Below are 19,286 nucleotides of genomic sequence, written 5' to 3' on the forward strand. Positions count from 1 at the left end.
GCAGTAGATTTGTTTATACCAGCATTACCACAAACATGTAAGTAATGCATTGTACCATAATGCTATGACAGCTATGATGTCACTAGGTGATAGTTTTTCAGCTCCATTATAATCATGCTAGAGGCCTGGTGCATGAGGAGGGTCCCTAGGCCTGGCCATCGATCAGGGTTGATCTGTAGGGTGACCGGCGGGGCGATTGGAGGGCCCCCGCTGGCACCTGCCTTGGCTGGCCTGGCGCTGCCCACTTGCCGGCCGGTCCTGCCCCCTGAGTGTCCCGCCACTGCTGCTGGTTGCCTCCCTCTGTGGGTGACTGGTGGGGCGATCAGGGGGGCCCCTGCTGGCACCTGCCTTGGCTGGCCTGGGGCCTGTGGGCTGGGGGCAGCTCCTGCGTTGAGCATCTGCTCCCCGGTGGTCAGTGCGTGTCATAGCGACCAGTCGTTCCACCAGTCGTTCCGCCATTTGGTCGATTTGCATATTAGGCTTTTATTATATAGGATGGGACCACTGTCATAGACAGTGTGTTGTTGACCAAAACTTTGTTATGCTGTGCATTACTGTAATCAGACATGACAAAGTCAACATTAAGCACAGGAAATTCTGATAACACAAAGAATCTTCGCCTTCTGGGGAGATTACTTAGAAAACCTTTTATAAACTTTATTAAGAGCAGACCAATAATCCAAGAAAATTTTGCCATTTTAATAGAAAACCAAATTTTAGCTTTGCATCAGTTTAATATTTGATACTCAAGTGCTTTTTGAAAACCTTACAAATAAGCTCATGAAATCTTAGCTGGCTGTTACCACAACAAACAAAATTCCTTTTTCATGAACTCTTTATAAGTTTCTATATCCATTCAGGTTTTGTTCTACATTTTTCTCTTTCTCATTCTGAAGGAATTAGTCATTTTTACTTTAGGGCTGTTTTCTTCTTCCTTATTTCTTTTATTTTAAAATTTAAAAAATTTTTTTTATTGATTTCAGAGAGGGGAAGGGAGAGGGAGGGAGAGAGAGAAACATCAATGATGAGAGAGAATCATTGATCAGCTGCCTCTTGCATGCCCCCTACTGGGGATTGAGCCCACAACCCAGGCATGTGCCCTGACCGGAATGGAATCATGACACTAAACCACTGAGCAACACCGGACGGACTCTTTTTCCTTACTAAAAACACATCCTACATACTTTGCATACAGTGTTCTTTTCTGTCACTATTTCTCTTAGTAGTCTCATTAGCATAAAATTGTAATTTAAAATTATAGTATCTACTATTTTCAGAGAAAAGTATGAGGTGAATAATTGTGAACTGTCTGTGATATGACTAAAGTAGACCGGCAGAGCTTATGAATATACATCTTACAACTTTTTATAGCTATATACTTTGTGATAGTACAACTTCTTAATGTAGCAAAAATGAGTATGTTCATGAAATAGACTCAGATATATAAAGCTTTTGGTACCATAAAAATAAGAGGCAAAAAAACCCCACACAACCAACTGTATAAAATAGGAATGCTTCTATATTTCACTGTTCTCTCTTACTTTGAAGTTACATAGGTATTTAATGAATATCCATGAATCACCTTAGCATAAGTGTAAAGTTTTAAGTTATTAAAAGGTTTTGGACACTATCTTCAAATTTGCTTATTATAAAACATAATAACTGCTGAAATAAAGTTTGTCAGAATAATAATTAACTTGGCTAGCTACAAATGTAGATGAAATGCTAGTTTACTCTGTCAAAAATTTGTAAAAGTTTAGGAAGAACATATTCAAGTAGAATAAAAATATATGCTGTGTTGTACTTAATGCTGATAACTCAAAAGACAGCTGTTTTTTATTAAACCAGCAATATTTAACTAGTCTTATTGCCAGAGATTTGTTTAAATGTTAACAGATTCTTAAAACATTTGGGTTAGTTTCTGTAAAAATACCTTTGAAAGTATAAGAAGTTTAATTTCCGAAAATCCTAGGAATATTTAATTTATATGAGGTCCCATTTATCTTCAAGTATATCAGAATAGGACTCATTTAAGGGACTTTGTAATCTAAAATTATAATTGGTAATACTGTCTGGAGGTAGGGAAATATTTTATATACATAACATATGTACACATAACATGAAGACATATAGACACAGGTAGAGAGCTTAACTTCAGTTTGAAATTTGCAACTCACTGGTGATATAAAAGAGCTAGTTCTTGTCCTTTCTTTACCTTTACATTTTTTAAAAGCATAATTGTGTTTCCTGCTAAGTCAATATGAGGGCTGAAGTGTCCTCAACAATATTTGTGGAGGAGACCTTTAAGATTTTTTTTGCTCTGATGTGTAGTCTTATGAAGGTTGTGGACTAAATGTTGGATGAGGGAACGGAGAGAGACCAAGGGCTGTCTGGGTGTTTCTAAAGCTCATCTGAATGGTTAACAGATTCAGCCTGTTTCCAATTAGGTTTTTTAACTTCAGGTCCTTGATCCCCTCATGAGTCCCTAGTGGGGAAAAAGGAACCTTAAAGCTCGAATGACTACAAGGAGATAAGGGGTTGGAATGGGAAGAGGATGGTCTGACAGGGGTGGATAAAAGGATGGTGGAGACTGGAGTATTAAAGGAGGATGGATTAAGAGAGCTAAAGGCAAGGCAGAGGGTGGTAAAAAGGAGGAAAGAAGAGCAGAGGGTGATGGGAAAGGAGAGATTTTAGGTGAGCCAGTTCAGGGAGCTCCTAAAATTTCCCCAAGGAGGATATTGATGTTCTAAATTATCTTTAGGAAAATGTTGATATTTTTGAAGTTTTTGAACTTGAAGTAGTTTTGTATGGTGAAGTGTGCAGTCAGTGGAAGAAGAGGGAAGGTTTCCTGTAGAGGGCCCCCTGGAAAGGCACATGGGCATTTTTCCTTAGTAATTGTCAGCTGAACCCAAGGCGACAGGCAGAGCCCCGTCTTGGATACACATCTTACCAAAAAGGCAGAAGTGTTCTCAGCATTGACTTTCATCTTTGCCCAGGTGTCCAGGAGTGGGTTTTGATACGTAAATCCAGTCTAGCACCAGGAATGAATAGGACTCATGCCCACCCAAGCTCCTTTATCTTGAGTTTTGGTGAAACCTCCTGGTATTTGGGGTATAAAATAAACACGCTGCTTCGGTGCTGGGTCCCTGTCTCTCCCTCAGAAGAGGATGGCGGGTCCCACCTGGTCCCAGCCTTTTCCTTCCATCTTTGTGTCTTGTCTCTTTATTTCATTTCTCAACCCCCAGCCCCCCTACTCAAAGAACCAGATCATTCTCTTTCCGTGCTGGATGCGGAAAAGAGAGACCCTGCTATAGATCCCAATAGAATGAGAATTACCTATGGGATTAGAAATTTAAATCAGACATAGGGATTTACTAGGTGTACTGGTTAATAATGCGGATTTTGTAATTCAAGAAAACACGATAATTTCAAGAGAAACATCAAAAGGGCTTTATTCAAAGTAATGCCCATCGCTAGCTACACATTTCCCCATCTTTCAGGTACTTTGTGGATATCATCCCAATAGAACTTTTCTTGTTTTGAGGCAAACCATTCAGAGACCCAATTTTCCACTTCGTACATTTTGAAGGGCTGCTCAGAAAGTGCGTGTGCCATTGATCAGAACAAGTGGTAATCTGAAGGAGCAAGGCTGGTGAATATGGTGGGTAGGTTAATACTTCCCAGGCAAGATCTTCTAATGTGTCTTCAACTGGTTTTGAAGTATGTGATGGTGCGTCATCATGAAACAAAATTACTTTTCTGTGTCTTCTAAAACATTCTGGTCGTTTCACGATCAAAGCGTGGTTCAAATTGATTATTTGTTGTCAGTAGCAATCAGTATTAATGGTTTCGCCTGGTTTTATAAGCTCATAATACACCACACCTTCCTGATCCCACCAAACGCGATTTTGCCTTGCAGTCGATGTTGATGGTTGACCTGGATCAACCCATGATATTGTACATTTGGGATTCTCAAAATAAATCCACTTTTCATTGCAAGTCACACAGTTCAATGCAAAAAAAGACTTTCGTGCCATTGAAGCAACATTTTACTAATGACTTTTAGGTTTTCCATTTGTCTTTCGTTCAGTTGATGTGGCACCCATTTTCCTTCCTTTAACATCTTTCCTATTGTAAATGATTGGAAATTGTTTGCTGAACAATGTTTAATCTTTCTGCAAGTTGTTTTGGAATTTGACACGCATCTTCATCCAATAATGCTTGTAATTGTTGGTCTTCAAACTTTTTCAGTTGACCTCGACGTTCTTTATCTTTCACATCAAAATCGTCACTTTTAAAGCATTTAAAACAGTGTTCACAAGTATCTTGAGATGGAGCATGTTCACCATAAATTTTCCGAAGTATTCAGCAGCACTTTTCTTCAGAATAAAATAATGAATTAAAACTTCCCGCAAATGCTCTTTTTTTGGCACGAACTTTGACATTTTTAAGCGTAAAAATATCTATGATGTTAACACCTTCAGCAAATTTGACATACAAAGTTTTGAAGCTTGTTGTCAATACAACAAAATAGCATACATATCAAATTGCATATATATCAACATATGTGTAACTCCATCTGTTGAAAAAATCGCCTTATTAACCGCTACACCTAGTAAAGAGACTTGGAAAGAATATTCTCCTGTGAGGACTCCAGGGAAAATAGAAGAGGCCTCGTAGAAGAGCTGGGAATATTCTGACTTGAGTCAGGGTGTGATTCTCTACACAAAAGAGCCAAAGAAAAATTTTTTTACTTGAAAATATTAAATTCTTTACTATGTTGCTATAGACAAGATGGAGCACTGTTTTTCAGAGTTGAACTCAGAGAAAGATCCCTCCTCTGAACAGGAGAGGAGTTTAAATGACTCACAAAGTGACAGTACTGAGATGAGGATGGCAAGGGTTCATAGGTGACGTCCAATCCTCATCCAAGTCACATCACCATACAGATATCAATTAAAAAAAATCCTTATTTAGGGAGAGACTTTATTTTAAAATACTATTTCAATAGGAAGAATGCTCTGACCATGAGATATGCAGGTATTTTGAAATCAAACACAAAAAGGCTTTTTTCTCTTATAGAAGTGAATAGTGCCAGCAGGATCTTGGTGGAAGAGTGGGATAAGCAAGTGAGGGTTAGCAGATGGCCTGACAGGGGCAGTTTAACAGGAGATATATCTTTTTCTGTGGTCAGTTGATACTCAGAATGAATCCTTAAAAGAGGACTAAGAGTTCATTGGTTGAGCGTTGTCCCATGCACTGAAAGGTGGCCGGTTGATTCCCAATCTGGGCACGTACCAGGTTGCGCGTTCGATCTCTGGTTGTGGTGCATGTGGGAGGCAGCTGATCTCTAAAATCAATAAAAACATTAATTACTTTCTAAGTATTAAAGAGCTCTTTATTGGCTTGTTTAGAACTAGATAAAATTTAGGGATCTGCGAGGAAGAGAGAAGCCTGACTAACTTTGGTCAAGCCAATTCATTGGGGCATTTGTGAGCATTTGGCCAGTACTCAATATAAATTTTTTTTGGATAATGTGTCTTGACGGGGAATCAAACCCATCACCTTTTGGTGTACAGGATGACACTCCAACCAACTGAGCCACAGCAGCCAGGGCGATACTGGCATTTTCTAAGAGAGTATTTCCAATTTCAACTAGGATCTCTGCCCTTTGGGAACAGGAGCCATATCTTATAACTAATTTTATCCCCAATTCTTAACACAGTTGCCTGCACAAAAGTAACATGGTAAACACATTAACTAATATTTAAAAGAAATTTCCCACAATTTGATCTAAAAATCAAACCTGCAACCCAGGTACATGCCGTTGACCGGGAGTTGAACCTGCCATCCCTCGGTGCTTGGGCCAGTGCTCTAACCCCTAATGCGTGCTGGCCAAGGTGAGACTTTATTTTAGGCAAAGGAAATCAGAAAGCTTTTTTTTTATATATATATATATTTTATTGATTTCTTACAGAGAGGAAGGGAGAGAGATAGAGAGTTAGAAACATCGATGAGAGAGGAACATGGATCAGCCGCCTCCTGCACATCTCCCACTGGGGATGTGCCTGCAACCCAGGTACATGCCCTTGACCGGAATCGAACCTGGGACCCTTCAGTCTGCAGGCCGACGCTCTATCCACTGAGCCAAACCGGTTTCGGCTAGAAAGCTTTTTGAGTTGGATAAAGTTGAAGTATTAGAAGTAGAAAAGGGAAGGATAAGTGTTGAGATGTAAGACATTTTACCTTGCTTCCTGCTTCACCAAGATTATGTTATGAGATCTGAAAATGAATGATTCAAAGCATGAAAGTTGTCTTAGGAATGTAGAAAACAATTAGAAAGGCCACTAGTGAAAGTTTGGTAGGAAGTTACTAAAGGAAAATAGGATTCTTACATACCCATGTAGGTCCCACTAAAGAAATGATGGTGGCTATTTGGGTTATATGTGTTTTAGGAAGTCAGAAGGTAACTTCTTTGGAATGGAAGATATTGAGGGCATATATGCTATAACTAGGAGCAAGTATGTGTGGATCCAATGTATTTCTTTAGTAGATTGAAAGTATTGCAGATCAAATTATACCTTTTAGATATCGCATTAATATATTGCTAAATAGATACTGGTGACAGTATAGTAGAAAGTATTTAAGCATCAGAAGGGTAGTTAGGATGAATTCTGTGATTTCCTTTCAATACGTGTAGGTTTACATACAGTTCTTTAAAAATCCTTGATTATAAATAATCAGTACTGCTAACTTATACAAAAACACACACTTTTTTTTTCTTGTACTATGAAGGAAGGCTTAAATGACCAGGAAGTTCCTTTGGATTTTGTAGTTCAGTAGAAATGTTAATGTTTAACTTGACAGTCATAAGACATTTTAGCTATCACCCAATGCCATAGATTTGGCACACAGTTTTCCAAGCATAGTGCCATAGAGAAAGGTGCCCAATAAATATTATGTAGCATTTAGCATTCTACCCTTAACTAATAGTGATCTATTTTCTGATTTTTATAATTGGCCCATATTATAAGGGGTTGTCCTATATAATAAAAGGCTATGCAAATAGACTGAAAGGTGGAACACCGAACAACCAAACAACCAGTCACTATGATGTGTGTTGACCACCAGGGGGCGTGTGCAGAACATGGCAGGCTTTGGCCACAACAGGATGGTGGGGTAGGTGAGCAGGGGTGCCAGACCAAGGTGAGGTGCTGGTCGTTGTCACTGGGGGGAGCCTCTGGTGGTTACTGAAAATTCTTTGCTCCCATGCGCTGCGGTCCTGCCTGGGACTTGCACCTGCTGCTGGTGCTGGCCCCGCTTGCACCCACAACTGGTGCCAGAGCTGCTGCTCGCACCCACTGCCAGTGCCCAGCGCCTGTCCCAATCACTTGGCACCATCAGTGGGTGTGAGCAGCAGCTGCTGAGTCCGATAGCCCCTGAGGGCTTCTTCATATCTCCCTGCTCCTGAGGGGTGATTAGGGCAGCAGCCCCCGCTCAAACCTGCTGCTGGTGCCGTCAGCAGGTGTGAGCAGGGCCTGTGCCGTCAGCGTGTGGGAGCATCAGCAGTGGGAGCATGGCTGCCGGCAGAGAGGGGACTGGGAACTGCAGTGGGAGGGGTTAGGCAGGGGTGTAGAGGATGGGCTGAGACCCACCCCTGTGTCTACCACAGCCTCGCAGCCCACAGTTCCTTTTAAGGTGCACAGATTTGTGCACTGGTTCCCTAGTTTTAAGATAATGCAAAGTTGTCTTAGGAATGCAGAAAACGTTTAGAAAGGCAACTAGTGAAAGTTTGGTAGGAAGTTACTAAAGGAAAATAGGATTCTTACATACCCATGTAGGGACTGATAAATCAGTGTGATGTTTGAAAGCCTGAAATGAGGTAAAAGTGAATCTGTGAGGTCCCTGGCCAGTGTGGCTCGGTTGTGCGTTGTCCCATGCACTGAAAGGTTGTAGATTTGATTCCCAGTGAGGATACATGCCTGGGTGGCTGGCTCAATCCCCAAAAGTGGGCATGCAGAAGGCAGCCAATTAATGTTTCTCAAATCAATAAAACCAATGAAAAAATAGTGAATATGTGAGGGTAATTTACTAATTTGCTAATAGCAGCAGAAATACACTGATTAAGCAGAAAGGACTCTTAGTCACTTTTTAAAAAAGCTCTCTGCCCATTTGGTTTTGACTAAGAACATTGGATTTAAGCTTAGAAGAGAAGTTCAGGTTTGTTGTACTTACAGATGAAATTAGTGGTCATCATAACTCCATTTGGCAGACATAGTCCATAAATTGGCTTACTTAGCACTTTTTTGAGCATTTTAATTTTTTGCAATTTCTTAAAAGAGGGAGTGTTTGCTTTTAAATGGTATGTGGTCTTGGCTTTGGGTGACGTATTTTAAAGTAAGTAAGTAATTGTGAGAGAAGATCATGTGGATTAGTGCATCATAACTGGTCTTATTTTTGCTGCCTCACTTGTGTTCTTGACCTCAGCCTGTTCTGTACAGCCACTTGTTTATTTAAATTTAATGAATTAAGATTAAATAAAATTAATTTCTTTGTCACACGAGCCACATTTTAAGTGCTCCCTAGTCACATGTGGCTGGTGGCTACTTCATTGCATAGTGGAGAGAACACTTCCGTCATCACAGAAAGTCTGTTGGGTAGTGGTGCTGTTGATCTTTACTGTTGATACCAGGAAAGTAAATGTCTGAAGCTTGGAACAGATCCTTAAAAAAAACCAGATATAACATTTGTACTACTTCAGTCCCAATAGTAGCTTCAGCTTTCTCAAAGTACTATTTAGGATAGACTTTATGTTTAGTTTTGATATTAGGTCATTCTAATATTAATATAAGAGAATAAAATAATTGTATTAAGAACTCTCTCTGCCTGACTATTTATATAACAGTTTTATTATAGCATAATTGCTCTGCAATAAATTGCACATATGTAAAGTATAAAATTAAATAAGTTTTGACATGTATACATCTCTGGAACCATCATCATAGGCAATGTAATGTAGCCGTCACCCACAAAAGTTTTCTCTTGCCCCTTTATAATCCCTGCTTCCCATTCTTTTTTACTTTCTCCTCCCACCTCCAGACAACTACTGGTCTGCTTTCTGTTAAAACAATTTGAATTTTCTAACATTTTATATAAATGGAGTTATGTAATATATACTCTTATTTGTCTGACTTCTTTCACCATACATTATTTTGAGATTTACCCATATTAGTTGTACAAATAGTTCATTACTTTTTATTGTATGAATATATCACAATTTATTAATCCATTAGTTTGTTGATATTTGGGTTGATTCCAGTTTGGGTTATTACAAATAAACTGCTATGAACATTTATGTACAGGTCTTGGTATTGACATATGCTTTTATTTCTATTGAGTAAATACCAAAGTGTGATATGGCTGGATCGCATTGTAGGTTGTATGTTTAATTTTTTTAAAAAAATTAAATATTTTTATTGATTTCTGAGAAGAAGGGAGAGGGAGAGAGAGAGAGAAATGTCAATAGTGAGAGAGAATCATTGATTAGCTGCCTCCTGCACACCCACACTGGGGATCGAGCCCACTACCTGGGCATGTTCCCTGACTGGGAATAGAACCATGACTTCTTATTTATAGGCCGACGCTCAACCACTGAGTCATGCCAGCTGGGCGAACCAGCAACCTTTTGATGCACGGGATGACGCCCAACCAACTGAGCCACACCGGTCATGGCTTTATCTTTAATCTTTTAAGAAGCTGCCAAACTGTTTTCCAAGATAGCTGTACATTTCACATGCCCCCCCTTTTAACCCCCCGAATAGATTATGGACATTCTGCTGACTCCATATCTTTGCCAGTTCTTGGTAGGGTCAAACTATTTAATTTTATCTGACAGACTATTTCAATAAGAAAAGATTGTCCTGGTAGAATCGATTTCCTCTCTTATAACTTTTTATATCTAAAATGCTACAAAGTGCTTGCTGGTGTTGCTCAGTGGTTGAGCGTTGACCTTTGAACCAGGAGGTCATAGTTTGATTCCCGTTCAGGGCACATGCCCAGGTTGCAGGCTTGATCCCCAGTGTGGGGTGTGTAGGAAGTAGCTGATCAATGATTCTCTCATCATTGATGTTTCTATCTCTCTCTCTCTCCCCCTTCATCTCTGAAATCAATAAACATATATTTAAAAAATATAAATAAGATGCTGTGAAAATATTTTAAGATTGCTTCTATTTATTTACTATTTTTTTGATAGTATTTATTCACTGATGCTGATTTGAAATTCGGTTTGTAAGAACAAATACATTTCCTTCCATTTACTTACTTTTTTTTTTTTTTTGTCCTAGCGGCCCCTTTGTTACTTTATGCAAACAGACGGGACTTACGATTGGTTGATGCTACAAATGGCAAAGAGAATGCTACAATTGTAGTTGGAGGCTTGGAAGATGCAGCTGCGGTGGACTTTGTGTTTGATCATGGCTTGATATACTGGAGTGATGTCAGCGAAGAAGCCATTAAACGAACAGAGTTTAACAAAACTGAGAGTGTACAGAATGTTGTTGTTTCTGGATTATTATCTCCTGATGGGCTGGCATGCGATTGGCTTGGAGAAAAATTATACTGGACAGATTCTGAAACTAATCGGATTGAAGTTTCTAATCTAGATGGATCTTTACGAAAAGTTTTATTTTGGCAAGAGTTGGATCAACCTAGAGCTATTGCCTTAGATCCTTCAAGTGGGTAAGTTTTGTGTAATGTACAAAGGATATTGCATCTCCTCCTGATTTCTTTCTCTCCACTAGCATAGACTCCTCTCACCCCCAAGAGAAAATAGAGCAAAACCAAATGTTAAATTTTTTTGGGCTTCTTTGTCAAGTACACTTGAATGTGGGAATTTATGTTGGGTTTTTATAGTAAGGTGTTTCTGTAAGTTTTGTGTTTCTCATATTGCAAATTTATAGTTCTTGGTTTTTCTTCTCCATTTATTTTTTTGTAATTATGAGAGGATAATTAGAAGGCAGAGAAGAAGGAATGAAGACTTAACAAAAATGATAGCTCAAGATGATAGAAACATCTGCATCTTGTAATTTTTTAAATAGTTATTTTTTAATACTAGTATCTTTTATATAAAACTCTAAAGTATTATTTAATGTCAGTATTGAATGAAAAATAAAAATTGAGTTGTTAAATAATTCATTTCCAGTTAGCTAAACATATATTTGCTATAAAGGTTTATTTTAGAATGAAAAGGGAAACTTAAAGCTGTGGGTAAATACCATTAGAAAATGTAAACTGTGTCCCCACATGCTTCTTTGTTACTGTGCTTCAGTCCTACCATATACCATTCCTTGATATTTCTCTGTTGAATACATTGTCATACCAGGGTCTGTCATGGCTAAGTATATATAACTATCTCAACATGAACCTGAAGTGAGTTACTAATAATTGATAAAATTTAAAGATAACCTGTAAATAACTTTTAATATTTTGATTTCTTTTATTTTCAAGTATGTTAAAATGTTTTAAAACTCATTTATAAAAAGGAGGATATTAATATTATGTGATAAAACGAAACTTAAGGAAGAAAGGTTTATATGTGCTCCTAGTCTTGATATCAGGTCTTATTTGGTGACAAAGGTTAAAGTAGGTGCCTTGGAACATCAGCTACCTTTGAACATCAGCTACCTTCATGTTGTAGGAAAATGAAAAGATTTGTTTGACTATAAAAGAAAACAGGGCAATAGTGTAGTGACATTTTAGGATAAAGAATTCTGGAAAACACAAATATATTTATATATGCTTTATATATACTTTATATAACAAAAATTATATATTTTTTAAAGGGCTGTTAAATTACATGCTAAAGTCAGATGGTCACTTAATAAGGCATCAGAAACTATTTTTGTGACTCCTGTGGTAGGAAAAGAGTTGAGTATCTCATGGAGAAGGTTGCAGCTGTTGGATGTGCAGTGAATTGTACTCATTTGACAAATTTGGTTGTTGAGAATTTGCGAGATGTTTTTGAGAAATGGAATCTGTGTTTTGCCAACAAGATTTGTCTCAGGTAGTGTTGAAATGTTTTTGAGGTTACTGCTTTGTAGAATACATGGGGTTTTTTTTGGTGGTCATTGGGGGGTAATATTTTGATGAAAAGGTTAATATTTCTTTTTTTTGACAAACTCAATCTTGTAACTGTGAGATTGATGTTGGAAATTCATCCAAATATATATTAAATGTTTAGTATGTTTAGAGCTCTGCTTTTTTGTACTCTTGTTGGAGAGAGAGGGATAATACCTTTAAGGGTTTACTATCTATTTAAGGACAGAAAACTTGGGAGAGAAAGAACTTTCCCTTCTTCAAAATATGTTTGCCTGCATTATGTAGTATGTATATGTAGAAGGGAAGAGTTTTAAAGGAATTAGAGGAGCCACAGAACTCTTAAGGAAGATGGCTGGATAAAATATCTTGATTACCACAACTCTGGAGCAGCATTTGATAATTACTATATGTGATAATGATTATGTGATAGTACATATTCACGGTGCTGAATTTATAGACAACTTTTGACTATTCAGGTTCTAATAATTTAATTAGTAAATTAATCATTATCATTTTATTCCCTAATGAGCTCTACTTCTGGATGGCAGGTCTTATAAATGTTTTAGCTGATGTCTCAGGAGGCAGCTGATCAATGATTCTCTCTCATTGATATTTCTATCTTTGTCTCTACCTCTCTGTTCCTCTGTGAAATCAATAAAAAATACGTTAAAAATTATATTTCAAACTCATGCATTTTAAAATATATTTTATCAAGCAATCTTTCATGTTGATTTAGATTTGTGTTAAGGATTGTGGTTTTAATGGAAAAGTAATTTTAGATTGAGTACATCACTTATTAAACAGAAGAAATGATTTCCAGATTTATTTTTTTGGAAACATCAAGTTTTCTTTCCAGAGAAAGTACATGAAAACAGTGCTGAGGAAAAATGTAGGCTTTATTAGAGTTCCAGGATCTGGGTTATGAGGTTCAGAAGAGCTGACTGAGCTTTCTCACATCAGCTTATGTAAAAGGAAGGCTATTGAATGACTAGTATTGTTTGAGCCCTGGGAACTAGTGCAGACATCTGTGTGCTTTCTGATGTATGGAGTTCTTTGTATAATCAGCCCATTTAGCCTAGACTGAAAGATGATTTTTATTTCTCTCCCTAAATTTGGGCTCTATTAGTCTGAGATTTTTTCCCCTCTTTTGACTGGCAGTGTACAATTCAGAATAAGGAACAGGAAAATGTGTATAGAAATTGGTACAGCAATGAACAACCATAGTTATAGAAAGCTGTATCCTTACTTTATTCCTGACATTATGGCTGCTCCTAATGATAGAGTTCCTTAATTTGTTCCACAATGACTGTACTAATCTTTGTGATGTTGAGGAACTGCTGTTTCATGTACAAATAAAGCAGTCCCAAGGGTTTTTTGTTTTGTAAGGATCTATTCATATTCCAGATCATTTTGGATATTTTTTAAAGAGTTAAATTTTAGTGATTCAGTCAGAAGTGAATTCCTACTGAACAGCTTTGACTAATATACAGTTGATCCTTGCACAATGCAGGGGATTAGGCCCAACTCCCACCCTCATGCAGTCAAATATGCACATATAACTTTGGACTCCCCCAAAACCTAACTACTGATAGGCCTTTGTTGGTGGGAAGCCTTACTGATAACATTAACAGTTAATTAACACATGTTATATTTCTGTATTACAATAAACTAAGCCAGAGAAAATGTTATTAATAAAATCACAAGGAAAATATATTTATAGTATTTATTGAGAAAAATCCTCATGTAAGTGGACCCATACAGTTCAGACTCATATTATTCAAGGGTCAACTGTATATTTTAAAAATAGATTTTTAGCCCTAGCTAGTTTGGTTCAATGGATAGAGCGTCGGCCTGTGGACTGAAGGGTCCCAAGTTCGATTCCAGTCAAGGGCACATGCCTGGGTTGTGGGCTTGATCCCCAGTAGGGGGCGTGCAGGAGGCAACCAATCAATGATTCTCTCTCATCATTGATGTTTCTATCTCTCCCTCTCCCTTCCTCTCTGAAATCAGTAAAAATATATTAAAAAATACATTTTTATCATTGCTAAGAATAATATTAAGAACACTGGAAGTTCTACTTTAAAAATCCTTGTAGACCTAACTTAAAGGAAAATTAATAGTTTATAATTTCCATCAATTGTATACATATAATTGTCATATCTTGATTATTTTCTACTCTAGTATATCCCAGATGACTAAAATAGTTCCTGCCACATAGTAGGTATTCAATAAATATTTTTTTGAGGGTGTGGACTTTACATTTTCTTTTATACTATTAGTTTTAATTGTTAGGGGAGAAAGCATTTTCTAAGCAAATGTAAATGTTAGCACGAGTACTTATGATTTCTGAATCAGTATGGCTTTGATTACAGTCGTTTATTTAAAAACAATTAAAAGTTTTACTTTTTTCAACAGAAGTTATTAAGATCACATTTTGTAAAAATATACTCACTGACGCTTGTTTTATGTCACATACAGTTCTGTTTTCAAAGATGTGCTGGTAATTAGGGAACCCTATTTTCTAACCATAAAATCTAGAACTGGTTCGGAATAGTACAGATCTTCTAGCTAAATGCCTTCACTTTTTGGCTGAAGAAACCAAGGCCTTTGGCCAAAAATAGATAAGAGAAAGCTAGATTCTTAGTTGAGATTTTCTGATTTCATGTGTGGTGCTTTCTTCTTCATGAAAAATGTATATTGCTGAAGCTATGTTTTTTTGTTGTCATTGTTTTTGCAAATGAATTATTTTAAAGATGCAACATTGTAGCTTATTTAAAGGAGGATTTTATAAATTCTGTGTTTTTAGATTTATTCACTGTACCAATTTCTTTGCCATTACTTTTTGCACTTAATCCATTTAGGTTCAGCTTCCTTCTGCTTGAAGTATATTTTTTAATATTTCAGCAAATAATGGTAAACCCATGGTCTTCATCTGAAAATGTATAAATTTTGCCTTCATTCTTGAAATGATAATTGATTATAGAACTATAAGTGACATTTTTCTAAGTTCTTTGAAGGTATTATTACTTTAATTGTTGTTTTAATAAGCCTACTATTTTCTAATTATTGTTGCTTTGTAAGGTCCCTCCCCTACCCCCCTGGTTATTTAAAAGCAACCCTTAACTTTTTGTATTTTTCAGCTTTGCCTACCCTGTGTCTAGATGTGGCTATATTTTTTTATCTTGCGTATAACCCATGTTTCTAGAAGTCTAATAATTATTGTTACTTAATTCTAGAAAATTATTTTCCATTATTTCTTACTTTTCCTTCATTTTTGGGGTCTCCTTTGGAATGCTTGTTTGATATATGATGGATTGTCTGATTTTCTGCTCCATACCTCTTAATTTTGCTTTTATATTATCTATATATCTATCTGAATTACTTTCTGATTAATTTTTGTATCTGCCTTTCATATAACAAATTCCATTGAGTTTTTAATATCATTGACTGTATTTTGCTTTTCCAGAAGTTCTTTATGCTCCTCATTTAAAAGACTTATGAGAAAATGTCAACCTACATAAAAGTAGAGAATAGTGTATCAATAATTTTAAACTTACAAAAGAGTTTCAAAAATAATAGAATTTATAACCTTCACCCAGTTTCCCATAATATTATCATTTTATATAACCGTAGAACAATTACCTGGACCAGGAAATTAATGCTGATGAGTACTGTTAATTAATCTGTAGACCATATTTGAATTTTTCAAGTTTCTCTCTAGTGTCCTTTTTCTGGTCTAGAATCCCATTTTGCATTTTGTTGTTATCTCCTTAGTCTTTTCTAACCTGGGATATTTTAGCAGTCTTTGTCTTCATAACCTTGACCTTTGGAAGATTACTGGCCAGTCATTTTGTAGAATTGGATTTGTCTGATGTGTTTGCATGATTAGATTAAGGTTATGCATTTTTACAAGAATAGCACAGAAAGGATGCGTTGCTCTTCTCAGAGCATACCTGCAGGTACATGATGTGGATACTGGTGATGTTACATTTGATCACTTGCTTATGGTGGTGTTTGCCAGGTTTTTTTTTTTTTAAACTGCATTTACTATTTTTTCCCCTTGTAATAAGTATTCAAAGCTATGCAATTAATCTGTTTCTCATGCTTTATCCACTAGTATTAGCATTCTTTGATTTTTTTTCCCTCCAACAATTGTTACTGTGGTGTTGGCCAAATGGTTATTTTTTTCTAGTTCCATTCTTTCCTCTTGTATGCATTATTAATTAGAATTCTGCCTTAAGGAAGAGCTGTCCTGTCTCTCCCACAGTTAATTATATTAGTATGTACTCATGGACATTTACTTTGTTCTATAGGTTATAATCTATTACTGTTACATTATTGTGGACTCATGGGCATTTATTTTATTCTATCTATAATAATAAAAGCATAATATGCTAATTAGACCGGACAGCTGAACAACCTTCTGGACATCATTCTGGACGTCCTTCCTGACGAAGTCGCGGCAGCCGGGTGCTGAGGCTGAGGTAGTTAGGGGCGATCAGGCAGGCAGGCAGGCAGGCAGAGTGGTTAGGGGCGAAAAGGCAGGCAAGTGGTTAGGGGCGATTAGGAAGGCAGGCGAGTGGTTAGGAGCAATGAGGCAGGCAGGCCGAGTCAGTTGGGGCAATGAGGCAGGCAGGTGAGTGGTTAGGGGCAATTAGGCAGACAGGTAGGCACAGGCTGTTAGGGGCAATCAGGCAGGCAGGCGGAGTGGTTAAGGGGGATCAGAGAGGCAGGCAGATGTGTGGTTAGGGGCGATCAGGCAGGCAGGCAAGCAGTTTAGGGGCGATCGGGCAGGCAGAGGTGGTTAGGGTCAATCAGGCAGGCAGGCGAGTGGTTAGGGGTGATCAGGCAGGCAGGCAGAGGGGTTAAGGGTGACCAGGCAGGCAGATGAGTGGTTAGGGGTGATCAGGCACACATGCAGGCAAGCGATTAAGAGCCAGTGGCCCCAGGTTGCGAGAGGGATGTCCGACTGCCGGTTTAGGCCCTATCTTGGCAGTCGGACATCCCTTGAGGGGTCCTGGATTGCAAGAGGGTGCAGGCCGCCCCACCCAACCCCCCCACACGAATTTCGTGCACCGGGCCTCTAGTAGGTTATAATCCATTACTGTTTCTTGCTCATATTGTCCCAGATATTGGTCATGAGGAGTGCCTTCAAATTTGGTCCTGTGTCCCTCATCATGTTTTAAGCACTTTTTTACTGTCTGGTAGCAAAAGATGGTCCAGACTTATCTTGTCCTTTTATTGCCTCACTCTTGGAATCAAATGGTATTTAGAAACTAAGATCTAGAAGCTAGGTGTGTTCATTGCTGAGTTTTCTTTGCTTTTAAGCCCTCTCAGTGGGTAGAGTTAGGAAGTGCACATGTATACACATATATGTATTTTGTCGATATCTACATATAAAAAAATGAGTTTAGCTGAAACCGGTTTGGCTCAGTGGATAGAGCGTCGGCCTGCGGACTGAAAGGTCCCAGGTTCGATTCTGGTTGCAGGCACATCCCCAGTGGGAGGTGTGCAGGAGGCAGCTGATCGATGTTTCTCTCTCATCGATGTTTCTAACTCTGTATCTCTCTCCCTTCCTCTCTGTAAAAAAATCAATAAAATATATATAAAAAAATAAAAAATAAAAAAATGAGTTTATGTTAATATCTCTAATTCCAATCCACGACCACCAATTTACATTATTATAGTCTTTTTTCTTTCTTTTTCTGTTACTCCATTCTATGGTAGTGAGAAACTAGTTCTTATTACCACAATATAATTTCTTTCTTTTTTCAGTCCTCACCCAATGATATGTTTATTGACTTGAGAGAGAGAGGGAGGGAGGCAGGCAGGAAGAGAAAGGGCATTGTGGTGATGGTGGTGGAGGCGGGAGATGTGAGAGAGAAACATCAATTGGCTGCCTTCTGTACGTGCCCTGACTGGGGATTGAACCCACAATCTTTTGGTTTATGGGATGATACTCCAACTAACTGAGCCACCCAGCCAGGGCCACAGTATATTTTCTTATTTGCTCAATCCTGGGGATTTCAGAATTGCTAACCTCTATTCTTGTGAGAAATAATTTTACTGTTTAGAATTCAATAGTATGAAAATACTGCCAATAGAGTCAAAGTACTGTCTTTCAAATTTATTTAGGTAATTTCTTTTCTTTCCCACTCATTGTAGTGTGGCTGTTATTCTTTTATAATGCATTTATTAATGTATTCCATTTTGAATATCCCTCTGTATCCTGGTTGATGTCTTCTTAAACTTTTCTTTTGAATATTTTTTTATTGATTTCAGAGAGGAAGAGAGAGGGAGAAAGAAATAGAAACATCAATGATGAGAGAGAATCCTCCTGTAAACCCCACACTAGGGATCGAGCCCATAGCCCAGGCATGTGCCCTGACTAGGAATCGAACCGTGACCTCCTGGTTCATAAACGACACTCAATGAATGAGCCATGCTGGCTAGGCTTGATTTTTTTTTTAAATTGCAGTGAGAAGAATGAAGGAGAGGAAGAGAGAGAAACATCGATGTGATGGAAGAGAAACATTGTTTGGTTGCCTCCCATATGCTCCCCAACTAGGGACTGACTGAACCCTCAACCTGGGCATGTGCCCTGATGGAATAGAACTGGCTACCTTTTGGTGCACGAGATGATGCCACAACGGGCAAGCCTGTATTTCATCTTTTCTGTCTCTTAATCATGTTAAGTATTTACACTCTCTATCAGATTGTTCAGTTTTCTGAAGTCCTTAGAAATCCACCTCTGTTCTTTCTTATATTTGCTGATTCTTGCTTAACGCAAACTATTTCCTTAGGTGTTTTCTAGTTTTGGATTATGAGCTGATCTTCTAAGGGATTGTCTGTAAGAATCCTGAGTGGCTTGATGGGGAGCATATTTCTCCAGAGAGATTTGGGTTTGCTTTTGCCATCCACCCTAGAGGTGTTTCCAGGGACCACATTATTATTATTATTATTATTATTATTAGAGGCCCATTGCACGAAGATTCGCGCAATAGGCCTTCCTTCCCCTGGCTACCGGCACCGGTTTTCCTCTGGCACCCGGGACCCAGGCCTCTGGTCCAGCCGCAGCAGTGAGGCTAGGCTTCTCTGCTCCACCTGCAGTGAAGAAGCCAAGCGTCTTCAGTGTTCAGTCGTCTTCAGTCATTGCTCCGCACCTGCATATGCAAATCAATCACCATATT

The 19,286-nt window shown here is 38.1% G+C and overlaps 1 protein-coding gene across 1 annotated transcript in view; it reads left to right on the forward strand.

The window, feature by feature from the left end:
- LRP6 (LDL receptor related protein 6) overlaps positions 1-19,286 on the forward strand; it is a 134,678-nt gene that overhangs the window by 11,516 nt on the left and 103,876 nt on the right. The window contains exon 2 of the mRNA XM_015561665.1: positions 10,344-10,737. Coding sequence (XP_015417151.1) covers positions 10,344-10,737 — 394 coding nt within the window. The remainder of the gene's footprint in view (positions 1-10,343; positions 10,738-19,286) is intronic.

The sequence above is a fragment of the Myotis davidii genome, unplaced genomic scaffold (genome assembly GCF_000327345.1).
Source record: "Myotis davidii unplaced genomic scaffold, ASM32734v1 scaffold1017, whole genome shotgun sequence".
Lineage (NCBI taxonomy): Eukaryota > Metazoa > Chordata > Mammalia > Chiroptera > Vespertilionidae > Myotis > Myotis davidii.